The 20,883-nt window shown below is 44.5% G+C and overlaps 1 protein-coding gene across 3 annotated transcripts in view; it reads left to right on the top strand.

Moving 5' to 3' along the window:
- Frmpd2 (FERM and PDZ domain containing 2) overlaps positions 1-20,883 on the top strand; it is a 113,065-nt gene that overhangs the window by 10,861 nt on the left and 81,321 nt on the right. For 2 of the 3 annotated variants that reach the window (XM_070020783.1, XM_070020781.1), the window contains exons 2-8: positions 7,493-7,618; positions 9,319-9,476; positions 11,185-11,250; positions 12,380-12,571; positions 15,702-15,834; positions 17,697-17,784; positions 20,721-20,856. In XM_070020783.1, the coding sequence (XP_069876884.1) occupies positions 7,493-7,618; positions 9,319-9,476; positions 11,185-11,250; positions 12,380-12,571; positions 15,702-15,834; positions 17,697-17,784; positions 20,721-20,856 (899 nt within the window). The remainder of the gene's footprint in view (positions 1-7,492; positions 7,619-9,318; positions 9,477-11,184; positions 11,251-12,379; positions 12,572-15,701; positions 15,835-17,696; positions 17,785-20,720; positions 20,857-20,883) is intronic. The other variant, XM_070020782.1, reaches the window with a different exon arrangement.

The raw sequence follows: 20,883 nt of genomic DNA, 5'->3' as shown, positions 1-20,883 counted from the left end.
TTGTTGTTTTGCTCAAAACTGGTGCTTTGCCACTTGAGCCATAACTCCACTTCCTAGTGACAGGTGTTCTCAAAAGAAGGAGGAAGACAAGGCCCCAAGATTTCAGAGGCAGAGATGGGAGGGAGGTAGCCCCAGCCAAGGAATGCAGACAGTCCTCAGAAACTTGGAGAGATAAAGAACGAAGTCTCCCAGTGAGTTAATGGAGGCAATATGTTCCTGTCCACTCCATGAAACTGATGTCAGATCTCCAGTCTCTGAAACTAGACAGTAAGTTTGTGGTGATTTGTTACAGGAGCTGCAAGAAATGACTACAGGGCCTGAGATCAAATCCTAAAAGCAACATTTCCAGAAGAGGGGCAGGATGGGAGAAAGGCGAGTGAGAAAATCAGGGGTAGAGTTTGAAATAAAGAACTGTATTGACAGGAGGGATTAATGATCTCTTCCATGAGGCCAGGAGTTAAGTATATTGTCCCCACTCTGTTTCCCCTGGCTTCAAATTTATCCCTTTACTTCTTAGGTAATAGCACCTTGAATCTCAGAGCTAAGAAAGGTCTTAGAGGTCCCAGAGACCCTGTCTCAAGTTTGTTGGTGGAGGCTGGGGGGAGTAGACATATGAAGGCAGAATCATGGAAGGAGACCAAAGTCCCACAATTCAAAGCCTTTCTTTCTACTCAACGATTGCTTAGGAGCAGTAAAGGCCATTTTGTTTTCAAAGCTAGCACTTGACAAATGCTGTAAAGTACTGTGACAATAGCCAGGGGGCAGGGGCCACATGCCTGTAATCCTAGCTACTCAAGAGGTTGATATCTAAGGATCACAGTTTGAAATCATCCAGGGCAAGAAAGTCTGTGAGACTCTTATTTCCAATTAACCATCAAAAACCCAGAAGTGAAAGTATGGTTCAAGAGCACCAGCCTTGAGCAACAACGCTAAGGAACAGTGTCCAGGTTCTGAGTTCAAGCCACACTACTGTATTTATTATGACAATAAATGCATATGCCTTGTTTTTGGGTAGCTGGCTCAATCCAACAGAGGGAACTCAGTGGTCATCATTCAGCATCTGCCAGGGGACTTGGACACAGGGTTCTTACTGGAGGTGATAAAACAAATTCAGATTTACAGATAAAATCAGAGTTTCCCTTGTCAGTATTCAGCCCTAGCATTGAGTCAAAAAGGCTTCTGGCTGGCTTTGCACTGTGTGAATGCCATTTGCTGCACAAGCAAGCACCCTGGCCAAATGTCCTATGTCTCTTAGGCAAGAATGCAATTTTTTTCTCTTGACTAGAGATGACTCATCCGACTGCCATTGCTTAGCTCTGTGACTCTACCTACAACCTGCACCCTCTTGCTTACACAGCAGATTTCCTTCTCAATCTCCAAATCACAGCTCACATGTCCCCTCTCCAGGCACCTTGCCTGATACTCTAGCTGCAGTGTCCCCACTCCAATGACAAGGTAGTGTGTATCACCAGGTATTGCTTTTCCTTCAGAGCCTACCATTCTATGCAATTATTTGCTTTGCCTACCCTTTCATTGCTCACCTGTTCCATTTCCATGTGCCCAGGCCTTGTGAAGGAAGGATGTTGTATTGGTTACCATTCCAGTCTCTGCACAGAGCTTGAATTTTACTAGATCCTTGATAATAAGTAAATGGATGCAGGAGGGCCAGGATAACTTTGCAGATGAATCTCAGGCCTCTAGCATCATGGCCCAAGTAAGATTACTAAAAATTCATGGCCAGAAGATGAGCTGTTGTAAATCAGACCAGACAGAGATCTGTCAGATACCAAAAGATTGTTTCCTGGCAGTTAAGATACGCTAGAGTCTGGTAACATATCAGAGAGGACTATGAGGAGGCTCCTGGAGGAGCCAGGGGCCCCCAGGTAGGCTGTCTCCTCTAGAGGACCACAGAAACCTTCACATCATGGGGTCTTTATAGAGACCTTTGTCCTTGGAGATCAGATCAAAGAAGGTGCATGAGTGATGAGAGATGATGGAGAGGGAGATGTGAGCTTTGTCTAAACAAGTGCTCACTAGCTGGAAACTTTCCCAGAGCATTCTCACTGGCTGGTGGCCTTGGTTTATCTGATGTGGGATCCCTGTATCCTTTTAATAGTTAATGATCCTTTTTTTAGGCCATAGCACAGCAGTACCTCACCCACCAGACCATTTAGAGAAACTTGGAGAGGAGCCCAGAGGCGTCGTGGTGTGATGAAAGGCTGATCAGCCTGTTTCCAGCTTTAGACTGCCGGCTCCATAAATTGTGTTGGATCACTCCTATAACTAGCAGAATATGGTGGTGAAGGCATTCCTTTGAAAATCCAGAGCCTAAACCTATAGTCCAAGCAATGAGGCATTATACAAATCATATAATCTCTCTGTCCCTCAGTTTCTACAGAAATATTAGCCCTGTTTCAAAGCTTGTCATGAGATTGAAATGATTTAACCATGGCAAACATCCAGGACACAAACTTGGCATATGGTTAAGGGCAAAGGAAGTGTTCATTTTTCTCTTATAGGAAGATCAATGGACCTTTACAATGTTAGTTGTGACTCCAGGTTGGTTCTTAAGGAGTAGTGTGCTGGAGCGGGGTCCCCAGAGTGTACCCAAATTGGCTACTCTCCATTGAGATTTCTCCAAAGGACAGCTGGTGTAGAAGGCTGTGCCTAGAGCTGCCAGGGAAATAGAGAGCTCCAGATGGTTTCCAGGAATCTGCGCTGTCCCCTGGCAGCTACTTACTCTGGGGTTAGGTCATAATGTTCCACTGCACATCTCTGGGGCCAGTCAGATAGGGAGTGTGTGCAAAAAATAAAAATAATTGTATTATTGATTGCTTTCTGCAGAGCAATCACGTTCGTTGGAATATGTGTGTCAATGTTTTTCTTTTGTTGTTTTTAAATGAGAAAGGATGGTGAATTGTTTCTTATCTCTTGCATTAAGGGTGGCATTGGATATGGAAGTTATGATCTGAACAATTCCAGAGCTATAATTTCAAGCCAGGTACAGGTAGCTCATGCCTATAATCTTAACTATTTAAGAGGCTGAGATCTGAAGATCATACTTTAGTGCTAGCCTGGGAGGACAAATCTGAGAGATTCTTTTTTTTTTTTTTTCTTTTCTTTTTTGGTACTGGGGATCGAACCCAGGACGTTGCCCTTGCTAGGCAAGCGCTTTGCCACTGAGCTACATCTCAGCCCTGAGAGATTCTTTCCTCCAACTAATTAGCAAAAACTTGGAAGTGGTGGTGAAGCTCCAGAGGCAGTGTGTCAGCTGTGAGCAGAAAAGCTGAGTGAGAGTGTGAACCTTGAGTTCAAGCTCTAGTATCAGTTCATGCATGCACGTGCGCACAGACACATAGACATACACACAGACACAGACACACACATACACAGATACACATAGACACACATACATACACACACACATACACACACATACGACAAGGACCTCTTAGCTTTAACAACCAGAAGAGATGCTTATTTGGACAACCTGAGAAGTTAACTATTTTTCTAGATATTGAATGCTCCTTGTTCTTTTAAATCACACAAGAGAAAAAAGAGTCCAATCAAAACACATTTGTAGGGGCTGGGAAGTGGCTCACTGGTAGAATGTTTGCCTTGCATGCATGAGGTCCTGGGTTCGATTCCTCAGCACCACATAAGCAAAAAGAAAAAAGCCGGAAGTGGTGCTGTGGCTCAAGTGGTAGAGCGCTAGCCTTGAGCTGAAGAGCTGAGGGACAGCGCCCAGGCCCAGAGTTCAGGTCCCACGACTGGACCCCCCCTCAAAAAAACCCCACATTTGTATTGTACAAAGACCTGAGGTATTTCTTCTTGTGGATCTCACTTATTATCTAGTGTGTGTTCTTTTAGTCTGACACATTCTCTGTATTATTTCTTGGAGCATAGCCTTACGAGCAACATGTGGTTAGGTACTCATTTCTCTCTCAATTTCCATTTTGAAGGATGGCTTTATTAGATACAATTCTTGGCAGTTCCTCACTCTCATCTTGTCATATCATTTGAATATGTCATCCAGCTATCTTTTGGATCCCTTGGTTTTTAATGATAAATCATCTGTCTATATCTTATTGAGATTTCCTTGTTTGTGATGAATTGTGATGAATTCTTGCTACTTGGAATATTTTCTCTCTTTCTTTTCTTTTCTTTTTTCCCACCCGTGGGTCCTGGGGCTTGAACTCAGGGCCTGGGCACTGCCCCTATGCTCTTTTGCTCAAGACTACTGCTCTACCACTTGAGCCACAGTTACACTTTTGGCTTTTGATGGTTAATTGAGATAACAGTTTCATGGACTTTTCTTCCCTAGGTTGACTTGGAACTGTGATCCTCAGATCTCAGCTTCCCAAGTAGTTAGGATTAGAGGAATGAGCCACCAATGCCCAGCCTTTTCTTTTCTTGGACAATTTTGTTTTTAAATTGCTTCATTGTTATTATTTCTTAAAAATATTTATTTATTGAAGAACCAGGTTGTTTGACCTGTAAAGTTTTCCAAGCTGGGATTTTGCAATTGCCTTTCTAATGCAGTTCAATAGGTTCCTTTTGTAACTTGGGTTTTTAGATCCCAGGTCCAAAGTTCAGGAGTCTGAAGTTAGGTCCAGTCCCTTATCCCCATATGCCAAATAGACATGTTGAGGGGCAAAGAAAGATTACTTACATGGCAGCCATGGGAAGACAGCACTTCAGTATCTCTTCAGCCATCCTCAGGGGCACAGATATTAACTTGAGGTTAAATAGGGAGAATTAGGAGTAGGGGTAAGAAAGGTATGCAGAGTTAAAACAGTCCTAAGTTGAAGGTATGACCTGGTTAACTATGAGCTCAGTCTTTGTCCTGGAGAAGTTCCAGGGAAATTATCACTTTATTACTGGAACAGAATAGGAACAAGGTTGTCTCTTGAGTTTTGGGCTCTTTGTTTTTAAGATGATAAGAAGAAGTCATATCTGGTATGATGGGCAGTCTGCCTTCCTTACAAGATGATTATCTGAATCTTCTCCTTCCTCTTGCAGACAAGGTGATAGCAAAGGGACTGCAGCAGAGAATAGCTCAGATCAAAGGGTGCAGATAGATAGAAAGTTGGAGGATTCTTATTTAATTCACAGGCTCCACCAAAATCATCTTTCTCATGGCCTCTTATGTTTTAGCAGCAGTGTGTCTCTTTTTCTGGAGGCACAATGGTCAAATTTTGAAGCTATCTGGAATATCTGAAACCAGATAACCTGAAGGTAAAAATGTTTTGGCTTTAGTTCACTGTTCTGGAGACCCAAGAATGTTGTATAGCATCTATTTGGCTTCTGGTGAAATCTTTATGGTAAGATACAGAAAGGTATATAGGTACATGTGGACAGAGAAGCTGACTTGCTTTACAACAATATGTTCTCACGAAACTAACCCATTCCTAGTAGAACTAATCTCAGCTCAAGGCTCCACCCCCTAACACTAAGGCCTTAGCAATAAAATGTCAACATGAATATCGATGAGGTCAAACCTTACCTAAAATCATAGCAAAGGCCAGTTCTCTAATGCAGTCTTAGCACAGGATGCGTAGGGTTCTTTGCATATTTATGTTTTGAAATTTAAAAAGAAATATGGAAATCTCATTCAGCCAATCCTGGGTCTGCTTAGTTGGCAATCAGACAAGGAAAATCTAATATGTGGATTGTTGAAACTAAAGGTCTTAGGATCTTATCTGTAGCTATAATAACCTTAGTAATATTCCAGTATAGTATGTTAATTACCTTGAATGCTGGATTAGTACCCATCATAATTGTAAAAGCCACCACTTAAGTAGTGCTTGTTTTTTTGCTAAGGATTATTGTAACCTATTTGGCAAATTACTATATTAAAATACAGGTTTTAACTACATCAGCCTAGAAGATTTCAAGATTTTTTGTTTTGTTTCTAGTCTTAAAGTGATTAGAAAAGCCCCTCACAGTCCATATTTTAGATTGGGATTTAGAGATTTTTCTGTCTGAGAAGCAAAATTTTATCATCTCTCTTTTTTAATCCTTAAAAAGTAGCTATTCACTGAGGTTAAGAGAGTTAGAAAGCATGTCACTGAAATGGAGATGCTTGGTCTATAAATCTAAGTTTGCAAAATAGGAGGAGAAAAGAAGAAGAAAGAAAAGGAAATAAAGGAAGGAAGGGAAGGAAAAAAAAGAAGGGAAGGGAAGAAGAAAAGAAGGGAGTCAAAGAGAAGAGAAGAGGAAGAAAAGGAAGGGAAGAGGAATGAAAGAAAAGGAGGAGAAGAAAAAGGAAGAGAAGAAAGGAAGAGTCTAGTCTGGAGCTTCTAATTCATCACTCAAAATTCTTAGCTGATACATAGTAATTATATATATGGAGAGCTGTGTGATTTCAATGAATGCAAACAGGGCATTGATCAGATGAGGGTAACTAGTATCTGCCTCCCATCAAATCTTTACCTGTTTGTTTGGACCACTTTCCTCTCTGTAAATGTCAATAGGAGCTGCCTACCACACACTCCTTGTGCTCAATCACAGCTCACAGGCCAAGCATCTTAAAGAGGTCTGGCAGTAGCTCTCTCTCCCTGCCCCCTGGTAGAGATGGAAGAGCCAGGTTTTTTCTCTGAATCTGCTTTTCTGAGAGCACTGCACAGCTGGTGATCAGAAAGCTAGGCTTAGCAGCCATGGAGAGGGGGTGGGTGGGGAATACAGGTTCTATAATGCAATACTATATGAATTCCCCACCCCACCCCCAGCACACACACACACACATATCCATCCTCCCTGAGCTCTAGCTGCAGAAAAAAAAAATCTTGGTATATAACCAGATTAGGAAAAGCCTGCCACCTGGCCTCTTCTGCTGCCACTAGCTTCTGGGGCTCTAGAGATTAGTGGGAGGTGGCTTTGTTGGGGACAGACATTGAAATGTCAGCTTTGGTTAAAGGCATGTTCTTTGTTTAGCTTCTGGGAAGGAGGAAGATTACACCCTCCTGGCTGCCTCCTTTTGCTTTTCAACATGTCTACCCTTCTGTAGACCATGGGATTGGTGCTTCACTGTGTGAATGGGTGCTGGTAAAAGATCTGTGTTGATCTCTCACACTTGACATGTGGCAGCCAGAGAAAAAAGACATAAATCGTGGGTTGGAGGCACAAATGGTTATTAATCCACTTTCCCAGGTAAAGGAAGAGAGGCATCCATGCCTAATCGCTGTCAGGGGAACTCTCCCAGAGGAGGTGGTCTGGCCAAGGTTCTACCGTTCATTCATTAATTTATTTAACCTTTCAGTGGGGGAGCTAACTTATGAATTTATTTGCTCATGCACTAAGTCTGAACCAGCCGGCATGGGCAACACCAGGGAGCCCCCTTTCTCATCTCCCACAAGCCTAGCACTAGGATGGGATGGCCCTGGGATGCAGGCAATGGAAGCATAATGCCCCTATTCTGTTCAGTGACCAGGGCAAGACCCAGTGTGATTCTGGATACTGAATAGGATCTCTCCCACATGTTTCTTTGCAGGCATGAGCCTGGCCTCAGTGACTCTGGCCAGTGCACTGCAGGTCAGGGGTGAAGCTCTGTCTGAGGAAGAAATCTGGTCCCTCTTGTCCCTGGCTGCTGAGCAGCTCCTGGAAGACCTTCGCAATGGTAAGAGAGGATTGGGCAATTGAGTTGCAGGAGAGTCAAATGAATGGGAAGCTTTTCAAACATATTTTTGGCTTCTTCTCAACTGGCTGTGAGTCCAAGGTACCTGAATGCGAAGGCAAATGGCACCTACCTAGCAGCTGCATTTGGAGGCTGGCCTGTTTTTTAGTCCCATGTTATGTGGTAGAATGGAAAGACTTTGCTTGAAAGGCATTGGTTATGTATGATGCTTAAGGAGAGACAGGCTACCTATGCTTGGTCAGATATGGAAGGCAAGGACAACGATCATACATTCCACCTGTTAGATGTTGAGCTTCTCTGTATCGTATCAGAAGACGGAACCCAAGTTGGGTATGGTGGGGCATGCCTGTGGTACCAGCTATTTGGGAGGTATAACAGGATGATTGTGGTCCAAGGATGACTCAGGCAAAAGCACAAGACTCTATCTGAAAAATAAACTAAAAGCAAGAGGGCTAGGTATGTAACTTAAGAACACAGGCTTAGCAAGTATGAGGGCCTGAGTTCAAATCCCCAGGATAGCCAAAGGGAAGAGGAGGAGGAAGAGGAGATCATCATCTTCAACAACAAGACTGCATCCATTCAGTACTCTCAAGGGGAGGTTAGTATAACGAATAATTAACCTGTAATACAGGACTGATGGAAAGATATAAGAACGCTTATATCTAGGGCTGAGGGCAGGTACCCAGTGAGGGACAAACTTTGAATGAGAGCCCCCTCTCCAGGTCGGGGCTTAGACCTGTTAGAGATTTGCTTACAACTTATGATGATAACATGGCTTTCCCAGCAAAGCTGGCCTGCAATCATAACCCAGTCGTGACCTAGGCAATGGCCACCAGTAGTCAGGTGGCCAAGGGGTCTGGACAGGCTCAGATAAGCAGGAAGATGCCCACCTACAATACTTGTAACATTGGTGTGGAGAGGGTCTAGAGCAGGTGATCACATGACCAGACCAGGCCTGGAGGTGGCAGTGGACTCTCTCATCCAGGGCCTATGTCTACACCTAGATCTCTCACATCCACACTGCCTGGACACAGCAGATCCCTTGCCTCCTGCAATGTCTGTCTAGTACCCCTTCTGGGCAGGTCGAGCATCACACTATCTGTGCACAGAGATGCTGGAAGGAGCAGATATCGAAGGATAGATCTGAGGTATCCAGTCAGTAACTGAAGCAAACACAGAACTCATACTCAAATGTTGGCTCAGAAACCTCAAATGGTTGACCAAAGAGGTGTATACAGCAAAGGCTCACATGTGAGGTCATACATGCTCCAGGAAGTGACAGGGCCCATCATGGGCAAGGTGCACTGCTCCCTTCTCCCTCTCCCTGAGTGCTCATACCCTCTCCTCTGCTCTTGATGTTCCAATGAGCAGTTACAGAGCTCCAGAGGACCAACTGCCTTGGATCCTGGTCTGGCTGTAGACAGCTTCAACCTTGCCCTAATTTCCAGCTCTGGCCTCTTGTAACCTTTTAAGACTTTCAGGCCACTGATACACTTGGGTGCTAAATTTTTGGCCAGCCTTAGCATCCTTGTATGCCAGGATTGAATTTATTCAGGTCTGTGTCTCCCCTGGATCTGGCTCACAGCCAGTCCCAAAGGCAGACACCTGCCAGGCGCAATCCCCTGGGTGGCCCTCCAGATGGCAGCCCTTACTTAATTACCCTATCACTGCCTTGGCTTCAGGTTCCTCAGATTATGTGGTCTGTCCCTGGTCAGTCTTGCTGTCTGCAGATGGAAGTCTTTCTTTCCAAGACCACGTTTCTCATGTAGAGGCTGCACCATTCAAGGCCCCTGAACTCCTACAAGGATCGAGCAGGGATGAGAAGTTGGATGTGTCACAGGTAAGATGTGGGATCTCTTTGCAGCACCTGCCTCCTGCCCCCCAGGAAAGACCTGTCCTCAGAGTGGCACTTCCAGCTCCCAGCCCAGCCCTGAAGAACCTGGCTCTCAACTTGGAGGTGAAGTGGGCTAAAGAACACTGATCTCAGCCAGGTACTGGTGGCACATGCCTGGAATCCTAGCTGCTCAGAAGGCTGAGATCAGAAGATCATGGTTCAAAGCCCAGGTAGAACCGTCAGTGAGCCTCTTATCTCCAATTAACCACCAAAAAGATGGAAGTATAGCTATGGCTCAAGTGGTAGAGCACTAGCCTTGAACACAAAAACTCAGGAACAGCAGGAGGCCCTTACTAGTACTAGTACTAGTGAATGTGTGTGTGTGTGTGAGTGCACATGCGCGCGCGCGCGCGCGCACACACACATACACACACACACACACACACACACAGAAGCATTGCTTTCATGGTTCCTTGCCAGCTACGCATTAGCTCTTTAACAATGACAAGTCAATATTTTTCTTGTACTGGTCCTGGGGCTTGAACAAAGGCCTGGGCACTCACTATCCCTGAACTTTTTTGACTCCAGGCTAGAGCTCTACCATTTGAGCCATGGCACCACTTCTGGCCTTTCCTGAGTAGTTTATTGGAGATGAGAGCCTTTCATGGCCTTGCCTGCCTGGGCTTGCTTTGAATCGTGATCCTCAGATCTCAGTCTCTTGAGTAGCTAGGATTACCGGTGTGAGTCACCAGTGCCTGGCTCTGCAAGTCAACTTTGATGAGCCCATTTCTACATTTGTAAACTGGGTTTGACATGACTTAATCTGGAGATCATGAGCATTCAAGAAGTGTTGGACAGGCTGTGGGTAAATGATTTATAATTAAACCATAATATGTCATTTACAGATGGCTTTGGCTCCAAACTCCCAAAAGCCTAAAGTACAATGGCCAGGGTCACAGACAGAGTTATTAGTCACTTAAGTAGGGGGAGATCAGCAGCTCATTGATGTTACTGAAGAGCTACACAGTCTATTTCCATTCTATTCTTTGTACCAGTTGGCATTTTGATCTTATGTTTCTTCATGGTTGAAGATAGCTGCTGCGACTCTATATATGAAATCAGTATTCAAGGCGGAAACAAGAGCAAAAGGATGGAATCAATCTCACACACTACATTCATCAGTAAAGCAAGATTGATTTTTTTGTACTGATACTGGAGCTTGAACTCAGGGCCCTTCCCTTAGCTTTTTGCTCAAGACTGGAGCTCTACCACTTGAGCCACACCTTTACTCCTAGCTGATGGCTAGTTAATTGGAGATAAGAGTCTGGCTTCAAACCCTGATTTAGATCTCAGCCTCCTGAGAAGGATTACAGGCCTGAGCCAACAGCTTGCAGATACTTTAGTTTTTCAGAAGTTCCTAAGAGATTTCCTCTGTGTGTGTGTGTATGTATGTATGTATATGCATTTGTGTGTGTATGTATATATGTATATATGTGTGTGTGTATAGGTAGGTATGTATCTTAATCTGGGTGTCATAATTTCTGCTAGAAAGCAGATTTCTGGCTTTCTCACCTGTAGTGTAGGAGGCAGCACTGGGTGAGGGGTGAAGGTGGTGTGGGGTTAGACAGATGACTCTGTGGAATTGACTTTGCTCCCAGGATGATAGAATACTGAAGATGGCAGACAGCTAATTGTGTGCTTTTCCCTTGGACAGGTGCAAGTCTATTCTTTGGGAATGACTCTCTACTGGTCAGCGGGCTTCCATGTCCCACCAAACCAGGTCTGTAAATGAATGCTCCAAGTTCTGCTTGGCCTGGCTTTGCTTCAAACTGGGATTTGAGCTCAGGGTCTTGTATTTGTTAGGCAGGTGTCCTACAGCTTAAGCCATACTGTGCTTTTCAGGCACAGCCTTGGATTAGTTTTGTGGTTTTCCCATAGCAGGGCCACATTTATTGAACATGAGCATCACCATGCAGGCAGGCACAGTTGGGACTTCTCAGGGAAGCAGCAAGCTAGAGGAATTTCCAGATACAGAGGTACTGTTATCTCTCTCTCTCTCTCTCTCTCTCTCTCTCTCTCTCTCTTTCTCTGTGCACTCAAATGTGCGCATGCAGGTACTGAGGCTTGAACTCAGGGCTTCACACCCTCACTTTACTTTTCATTCAAGGCTGGAGCTCTGTCACTTGAGCCACACCTCCTTTAAGCTTTTTGCTGGTTAATTGTAGAAAAGAATCTCTTGGACTTTTCTGACTGGGCTGGCTTTGAATTGAGACCCTCAGATCTTAGCCACATGAGTAGCTAGGATTACAGGTATGAGCTACCAATGCCCAACTTTGTTATGTTTTTCTTTATTGACTAAAACTCTTTTAAAGCAGCCCCTTCTGAAGTGAGATGCCTCTCATGCAAAGGGATGTGATGTTCTACAAAGGCAGGCAAATGCTTCCTGCTGTGTCCGCCCTCCCTCTGAAGGTTTTTGGGTATAGTACATTACATACTACAAGAAGGCTTAGTGCATACAAACTCCAGTGTTGTACAGCACAGCATTTTACAGTTTGGGACTGTTGAGTATGTGTGTGCATGTCTTTGTGTAAAATTTCACGTGATACCATTAGAATTTCTTAGAAACTAGTTCTACAAGAGTACAGTCTAGCTGCTGGGGATGCCATAGTGAAAGACTGAGGTTGTGTGTGTGTGTGTGTATGTGTGTGTGTGTGTGTGTGTGTGTGTGTGTGTGTAGGTTAGTGCTCTGCACCATATAGCCTTGATGATAGATTATATGTGCAGAACTTTCCAGAAGGAGCAGGCTTATATTCTGGAAGTGACATCTGCAGGGTGCTCCACACACAATGCTGACCTCATAGCTCATTCTTGAATGATGCTTGCCCTTCTCACCAACCTGTGTCCTGCAGCCCCTGCCGCTCAGCGAGCCAGTGCACACTCTCCTGCTGGCCATGTGTGAAGATCAGCCGCACAGGCGGCGTCCACTGATGTCAGTTCTGGAAGTCTGTCGGGTCCACCAGGAAGAAGTGGCTGTGTACCCCGCCCCTGCCAGCCTCCACATCAGAAGGCTGGTGGGCTTGGTGCTCGGCTCTATCTCTGAGGTAGGTACAGGTCTAGACTGAGCAACCTGGTAGCCACCTGCCATGTGTGGTTATTGAAACTGAAATTGGTTAAATGATAACAAATACTAAAATAGAATGGCAATCCAAGCACCAGTAGCACATGCCTGTAATCCTAGCTACTCAGCAGGCTGAGATCTGAGGATCACGGTTCAAAGCTAGCCTATATAGAAAAAAATCATGAGACTCTTATGTCCAGTTAACCATCCAAAAGCTCAGAGTAGAGTTTTCCTCAAGGGGTAGAGTTCCAGCCTCGATAGAGAAAGCCAAGTAATACTCTTAGGGGAGAAGCACAAAGGCACAATGCTCCTCTGATCATATAAAATAGTATTTTTTTGAAATGACTCTAGGAAATGAAAACAAGAGGGTTTTTCTTTGTTGTTTTGTTTTCTGTCTGGAGGGAAGGGTGAGCACAGATAATGAAGGGACAAAGGGTGAACAAATGCAGCTGTGGTCCTCACTAGACACTATGTTGAAAGTAATCTGTTCAAATTGTGGGTGAGTACAGAGGGGAAAAACTTGGAGAGAATGAGGAAGGGTGACTCTGTCCAAAAAGAAATGTATTCATTACTTGACCTCTGAAACTCTAACCCATCTGTACATCACCTTTGTAATAACAATAAAAAAAGAAAAAGACAAGCAAGAGAGTGAGGCTATGAGTTCAAGCTCCAGCATGATACAAAAAATAGAATAGAATAAAATAAAAAATTCAGGGGGCTGCTATGTAGCTCAGTGCTAGAGTGCTTGCCTAACATGCAAGGCCCTGAGTTTCATCCCTAGCAGCACAAACACACACTTCCGATACCACAGTTACACTTGTTACATTTCAAGTGCACTGTTCCTACAGAGAGAGCTGGTGCCTACCCTGCTGGACAGGGCAGATCTAAAATATTCTCATCATTCAAGTTCTGTTGGGTAGTACTGTTGAATTCCCAGGTAGAGCTTGATTTCTAGCATGGGTCAGACCATTAGATCTTTGCAAGTGTTTATATAGAATCATCACATTTATGACCTGAAATTTAGTTCTTCTATCTTACCTTCTAGGCCTTGCTTGATATTTTATCCTCAGGTCTCTGGCCACCCCCTGCCTTCTGCCTTTGTCTTACCAGTCTGCTTTCTGTCCTTTATATGCCCAGTTCATTGCAGGGGCCTGGCACATGGTCAATATTTGACAAAGGTTGGGTTTTCTCCATCCCTGTGGCTGGGATTCCTGGGCAAGAATCATGTATTGGGAAAGAAGTCTGGGAGAGAGTAGTGAGGGAAGGAAATCAGACTGGAGACAAGCTGAAAAGTGGCCTTGGGTGGAGATAGCCTCTTCCTAGCCCATAGGAAGCTCTAGAAGTTGATTCTTGGTATCTCCCCCACCCCATACCAAGGCATGGCTGGAGAGGGATGGGCAAGCAAGGGGCCTATGGTATTCAATGCAAGGAGATTTTTATTTGAGATGATGAGCAGGGAGGCAGAGACAGAGACCAGCCAGGCAGCTATATCTGTTTAGGGATATGTTGATGAGCCCAGGCCAAGATTAACACAGGCACCATGTGGATGGAGATGAAGTGACAGGTGAGTCAACATTGCAAACAGTCCACCAGAAGATGTCCCTCCTAGCTAGGCACTGGTTATTCATGCCTGTAATCCTAGCTATTCAGGAAGCTAAGATCTGAGGATCGTGGTTCAAAGCCAGCCTGGGCAGGAAAGTTCTTGAGACTTTTATCTCCAATTAACCACCAGAAAACTGGAAGTGGAGCTGTGGCTCAAAGTGGTAGAGTGCTAGCCTTGAGCAATAAGAGCTCAAGGACAGCATCTAGGCCCCAAGTTCAAGCCCCAGGACATGAAGAAAGAAAGAAAGAGAAAGAAAGAAAGGAAGGAAGGAAGGAAGGAAGGAAGGAAGGAAGGAAGGAAGGAAGGAAGGAAGGAAGGAAAGAAGGAAGGAAGGAAAGAAGAAAGGAAGAAAGAAAGAAAGAAAGAAAGAAAGAAAGAAAGAAAGAAAGAAGGAAAGAAAGAAAAATGTCCTTTCCAGAGCCAGGCATCAGTGGTTCACGGCTGTAATCCTAGCTGCTAAGGAGGCTGAGATCTGAGGATCACAGTTCAAAGCCAGTGTTGGAGGGAAGTCCACGAGACTGTTACTTCCAATTAACCACCCAAAAGCTGGAAGTAGAGCTGTGACACACATGGTAGAGAATTAGCCTTGAGCAAAAAAAATAAAATCCCAAGGACATCCCAAGGTCCTGAGTTCAAGCCCCAGGATCAGCACCAAAGAAAGAAACTAAGAAAAAGAAAAGAAAAGATAGTGTCCTTTCCTACCTAATATTCACTGTAGACCTCAGCTGTCTTAGCAGGTGAAATACAGCTCTTACCACTTTACCACTTTGAGCCACACCTCCGTTTACAGTTTTCTGGTGATTAACTGGAGATAAGAGTCTCATGGACTTTTCTGCTCAGGCTGGCTTTGAGCCACGATCCTCAGATCTCAGCTTCCTGAATAGCTAGGATTACAGGCATGAACAACCAGTACCTAACTAGGAGGGACATCTTCTGGTGGACTGTTTGCAATGTTGACTCATCTGTCCCTTCATCTCCATCCATATGGTGCCTGTGTGGGACAAGGGTATATTTATTTGAAAGACGTCATAGCCTACCATCCAGTGGCATGTCACTGTTCTGGTCAGTGTCTATGGGTTCTGTGTTGACACTTAACACTTCCATTTGTGGTGGAAACAAGACAGGGGACACAGACAGGCAAGGAAGTTTAAGGTAATATATTAAACAGGGACAGATGTGCATGAAGTGGTAGGAAAGGTGACCCCAGGTTTGTGGTGGGAAGGACACAGTGCTGGGTCTTGCTGCACAGAGTGCTGAGAGGCTCCATCCAGGACAGAAATGCACTAGAATGGCCCTGATGTACCTGACACAGGACTGGAGGAGCGACTTGCTGCTAGAGGGTGTGTGGATAGATCCAGAGCATCTTCTAGTCATGGGACAAGGTGACACTGGGCTCTCCCTGGATAGGGTAAACACATTGGGTTAGCCGGACAAGTAGTTTGCTGGTGTCTGCGTAAATTCCCCCTTCTGCTGACCTGGGGCAGCAGCTTGTGATGCCCTTGATCTTCAGGTGGAGAGGAGAGTTGTGGAAGAAAGCACCTGTGAGCCACAGAGCAGAAGCTATCTGCTCAGGAAGAGGCTGCACCAGGCAAGCAGCAAGAGCCCTGCTACCCAGGCCCTGGATGACCTGCATCCTTGCAGAGGTGGGTGAGGTCCTGAGCTCCCGGTGTAGGCCACTGGTGCCCAGCATGTGCCAGCCATTTTTCTCCCACGACAGAGAAAGGCCACATAAGCAGCACTCTTCCAGAAAGCCCTGGAGTGAAGGGGCTGAGTATAAGTCCCCTTCCTCTCCCCAGAGAAGTTTTAACCATTGAGCAGAGACAATGGTAGCAAATGTTAACTACATTTCCAATGAAAATCTAACTGGACAAGATGATGAGAACAATTCAGAAGAAGCGACAAGGCTTCAATGTTGGGGTAGCTCAGTGTCAAAGAGCTTGCTAGCAAGTGCAATGTCTTAGTTTCAATCCTCAGTACCAAAAAAGAAACGACAAAAAAAAAAACCCCACAGTTAAAAAAAACCCAAACAGAATAAGAAACAAAAAGAAAAGCTTTTGAAACAACATCTATATCTGTTTATCATCTATCTATCTATCTATCTATCTATCTATCTATCTATCTATCTATCTATCTATCTATCATCTATCTATCTATCTATCTATCTATCTATCTATGTATCCATCTATCTGTGCTAGTATTGAGGCTTGAACATAGGACCTCCTGCTCTTGCTTGGTTTTTTTCAACCTTACATCTGGTGCTCTTCCACATGAGCCACTTCTCCACTTCTGGCCTTTTGCTGGTTAACTGGAGATAAGAGTTTGTGGGACTTGATTGCCCAGTCTAGCTCTGAATCTTAATCCTCAGGTCACGCTACCCAGGTTAGCTAGGATTACAGGAAAAAGTTACTTTCTATATGGATTTTCAGAAAAAGTATAACTTCTAAAAAATTTGTTTTTCAACTAAAACTGAGCTTGCTGATTTTTTCCTTATTTTATTTGCTCATTTATTTATAGATGGGGTCTCTTTATGTAACCCAAGCTGGCCCCAAACTTTTAATCCTCCTGTCTCCAACTCCTGAGTAATAGGATTACAGGCACACACCATTTCACTTGGTTTTATGATTTATATATTTATTTCTAATTAAAGTTACTGTTTTTGGTCCTAAAACAAGATATTATTCTATCCTTTGCCATTAGGCCTCTCTCTCTCTCTCTCTCTCTCTCTCTCTCTCTCTCTCTCTCTCTCTCTCTCTCTCTCTCTCTCTCTCTTTCTTTCCTTTTTCTCTCCTTCTTTCCTTCCTTCCTTTCTTTCTTCCTTCCTTTTTCTCTCTTTCTTTCTCTCTCTCTTCTTTCTTTCTTTCTTTCTTTCTTTCTTTCTTTCTTTCTTTCTTTCTTTCTTCCTTTCTTTCTTTCTTTCTTTCTTTCTTTCTTCCTTTCTTTCTTTCTTTCTTTCTTTCTTTCTTTCTTTCTTTCTTTCTTTCTTTCTTTTTCTTTCTTTTTTATTGTGAAAAATACCATACAGAGGGGTTACAATTACATGGGCAAAATAATGAGTACATTTCTTATCAAGCATTGTTTCCACCTCCTTTTTTCTTTTTTCTTTTTTTTCTTGCCAATCCTGGGACTTGAATTCAGGGTCTAGGCACTGTCCCTGAGATCTTTTTGCTCAAGGCTACCATTCTGCCACTTGAGCCACAATGCCACATCTGCCTTTTTCTGCTTATGTGATACTGAGGAATCAAACCCAGGGCTTTGCAGATGCTAGGCAAGCACTCTACCACTAAGCCACATTCCTAGCCCCTCTTATTCCCCTCTTACAGTGCTCCTACCTCCCACCTGTGACATTTTTCATGTGAGAATGAGTCTCTGAATCTCAGAGAAGTTCCGTCATTTCACCATGGGCATGCAGCTAACGAGTTGTGATGTTATCTACATTCTGGGCTGCCTGATTCCAGAATGCCAGGCCTCCATTTCCATCCATACCTTCCAGTGTGTGTATGATTAGTTTCAGAGAGAAGCATGGAAACTCAGAGCTCCCTGGATCCCCGCTGGAGCAACACAACACAGAGTCGCTGCAGCCTCTTTGTTAACAGGTGAGTCCAGAGGTTAGCAGGTGCTGGGAACTTGGTGGGAGATGGCTCATTTTCTGCTTAAAAAAGTGATTATTGATGAGAAAGAAACCTCTTGCTTCTCAGAAAATCTTCCACTGGGAAATGGAGAAGCCTGGTGTTGAGGGGCGACTTTCATCAGGCACTGTCTCCTCTGGGAACCACATTCTGGCTCAGGGACAGAGCAACAATGTGCTTCAAGCTGTTGTAATCTCTCACTGCCACACAGCACAAAGCCCAGCGGTCAAAGCAAACCTCATTTAGCTGGCACCTTTGCAGGGCACAGAGGTTGTGTTCAGCCTACACTTTTGGAACCTGCTGGGCTCTTAGGAGTTTTTGGCTGCTTTTTTTTTTCTGAGAGGTTGGGCTGTGATTGCTCACCTGACAGAGAGAACAAGAGGAAAGGAAAGAGAGAGAGACAGAGATAGAGACAGAGAGTCTGAGAGACAGTGACAGTGATAAAAAGACAGAGAGAGGAGGGAAAAGACAGAACAATGGAGGAAGGGGGAGAGAGAGAAGAAGGGAAAGAGGGAGGGAGAGAAAAGGAAGAGGGAAAGAGAGAAGGGAAGGAAGAAGAGAAGAGGGGGGGAGAGGGAGACAGAGACAGAGAGAATATAAATTCCAGCACTGCCTTTCCCTGACTTCTTCCTCATTTTATTGGCCAAATCAAGCCTTAAGTCCAGCCCAGATTCAAAGGCTTGGGAAATGGCTCCATCTTTCTGTGGGAGGAGGTTGTAAAGTTACGTTGCAAAGCCATGTTTTCATTAGTTTAACATTGGTACTTCAATTGTATCCCTGGATCCATCTCTTCCAGGAGCTGGAACTGTGGGGATTGAGGGTTGGAGTATGTATTTCTTTGGTGCTTTGGTGAGGATTGTGATGAAGCTTATTTTTGCATGGCTAAGTCAATGGCTTTGGCCACACTTGTCATATCCATAGGTACAATTTGACTAGTGGTCACAATATTTACCTTGTGATTTTTCTTGACATTTGAAACTAATTTTTTGCCAATGAAAACAGCTTCCCTCTGATACCATAAATCATCCAGAGTCATCCATCTCTTAGTAGCAGGGCAGATTCTGAGAAATGTGTTGTTAGGCAATATCATTGTGTGAACATCATAACACATTATTACACAAAACTGTACAGCATAGCCTCCTATATACCTAGGGTCTGTGTGTGTGTGTGTGTGTGTGTGTGTGTGTGTGTGTGTGTGTGTGCAGGTATGTGTGCCTAGGTGCACAATGTCTGTGTACCTGCATGTATATTCGTGCATATGTGCTCATTTGTGTGTGTGTGCACGCATGTGCACGCATGCTCATGTGTACTATAGTAGCTCAGTACTCAGAACCATGATGGTAAAATAACACAAAATTGGCACCAGAGAAAGCACCACAATCAAGAGACAAAGGAAAGAGATCCACAAGGATGCTGGGGGAAAAACATGGCCAACTGTTTGCAAGAGAGAGAGGGAGAGAGAGAGAGAGAGAGAGAGAGAGAGAGAGAGAGAGAGAGAGAGAGAGAGAGAGAGAGAGAGAGAGAGAGAGAGATTGCTGGTCCTAGGGCTTGAATTCAGGGCTTGGAGCTCTCTTAACTTTTTTTACTTATGACTAGAACTCTATGCCATGTACTGGTGGCTCACACCTGTAATCCTAGCCACTCAAGAGGTTGAGATCTGAGGATTACAGGTGGAAGCCAGCCCAGGTAGGAAAGACCAAGAGATAATTATCTCCAAGTAATCATCAAAAGCCAGAAGTGGAGCTGTGGCTGAAGCAATAGAACGCTAACCTTGAGAAAACAAAACAAAACAAAAAACCCTCCCAAAACCCAACTTAGTGCCCAAGACTTGAGTTCAAGACCCAGAACAGGCACAAAAAAGAAAATTTAAAACAAAAAAGACTAATACTATACCACATGAGATTGGAAAGATGAATCTCACAGACTTTCCTGCCCGAGCTGGCTTTGAACCATCATCCTCCAATCTCAGCCTCTTGAGTGGCTAGGATTTCAGTTCTGAGCCATTGGTGCCCAGACTAAAATACTTTTTTAAACAAAAAAATTCTCAAGGTTTTTGCTCAAGGAGTATACTTTGAAGTAATGATAAAAGTACACAGTAGCGAATGCTTAGGTGAGTGAGAGTCATTTGTTACCATTATCCATTTTGCTGATGGTATTGCTGAGCTGAATAGGATGGCAAGGTAGGTTCCTTATACCAGTTCCTTATACCAGCCACTGTTAACCACATGATGTGTTGTGTTAGCATGTAACAGTGGAATCCACTCAGTCGTGACATCATGGTACTGCTGGTGCATCTGCTATGTGCTGCCTTTATGTGGTGCGTGATTGATCTTTATAGTCAAAACATTTTTTTTTTTTTGGGTCCAGTCGTGGGGCCTGAACTCTGGGCCTGGGCGCTGTCCCTCAGCTCTTCAGCTCAAGGCTAGCGCTCTACCACTTGAGCCACAGCATCACTTCTGGCTTTTTTCTTTTTGCTTATGTGGTGCTGAGGAATCGAACCCAGGGCCTCATGCATGCAAGGCAAGCGCTCTACCACTGAGCCACCTTCCCAGCCCATGGTCAAAGCATTTTAAACATATAAACATGAAGGAAGGAAGTCAGATCATGGGATCTCATGGCTACCTCAGGGATTACTGGGGACCTGGGATCACATACCCCCAGCACAGAGGGAGGAGTCTTGGGGTGAAGAAATACAGCAAACCATGGTCTTGCACCTCAAACCTCACCCAGCTCCATGGCTCTGCAAACTTGACTTGTGCAAGTATCAGTTTCCCCATCTGAACACTGGCTATGGGAAGTCCTCATGGGGTGGGGGCTGGAGACATGAGGCACGGGTGCACCTGCCCAGATGTCCGGTGTCTGAGCATCATCAACAGCTTCATGACATTTCCATCCCTGGCCAGCAGTGTTGAAGGTGCTGTTCCCCATGACGTTCAGGAAGACAGGAGGCTCAGTTCCGGGTCTGTGCCCTTGGCAGGAGCAGAAAGATCACGGCCAACAACTCCTTCTCCAAGAAGTTTCCTGCAAAGAAAAGGAAAGGTGAGCAAAAAGTCGGCTGAGAGATAG

Source organism: Dipodomys merriami, unplaced genomic scaffold (genome assembly GCF_024711535.1).
Source record: "Dipodomys merriami isolate MVZ:Mamm:240054 unplaced genomic scaffold, mDipMer1.0.p SCAF_14, whole genome shotgun sequence".
Classification (NCBI taxonomy): Eukaryota; Metazoa; Chordata; class Mammalia; order Rodentia; family Heteromyidae; genus Dipodomys; species Dipodomys merriami.
Note: the sequence above shows the minus strand (reverse complement) of the source record. Positions and strands in the feature narration are given on the sequence as shown.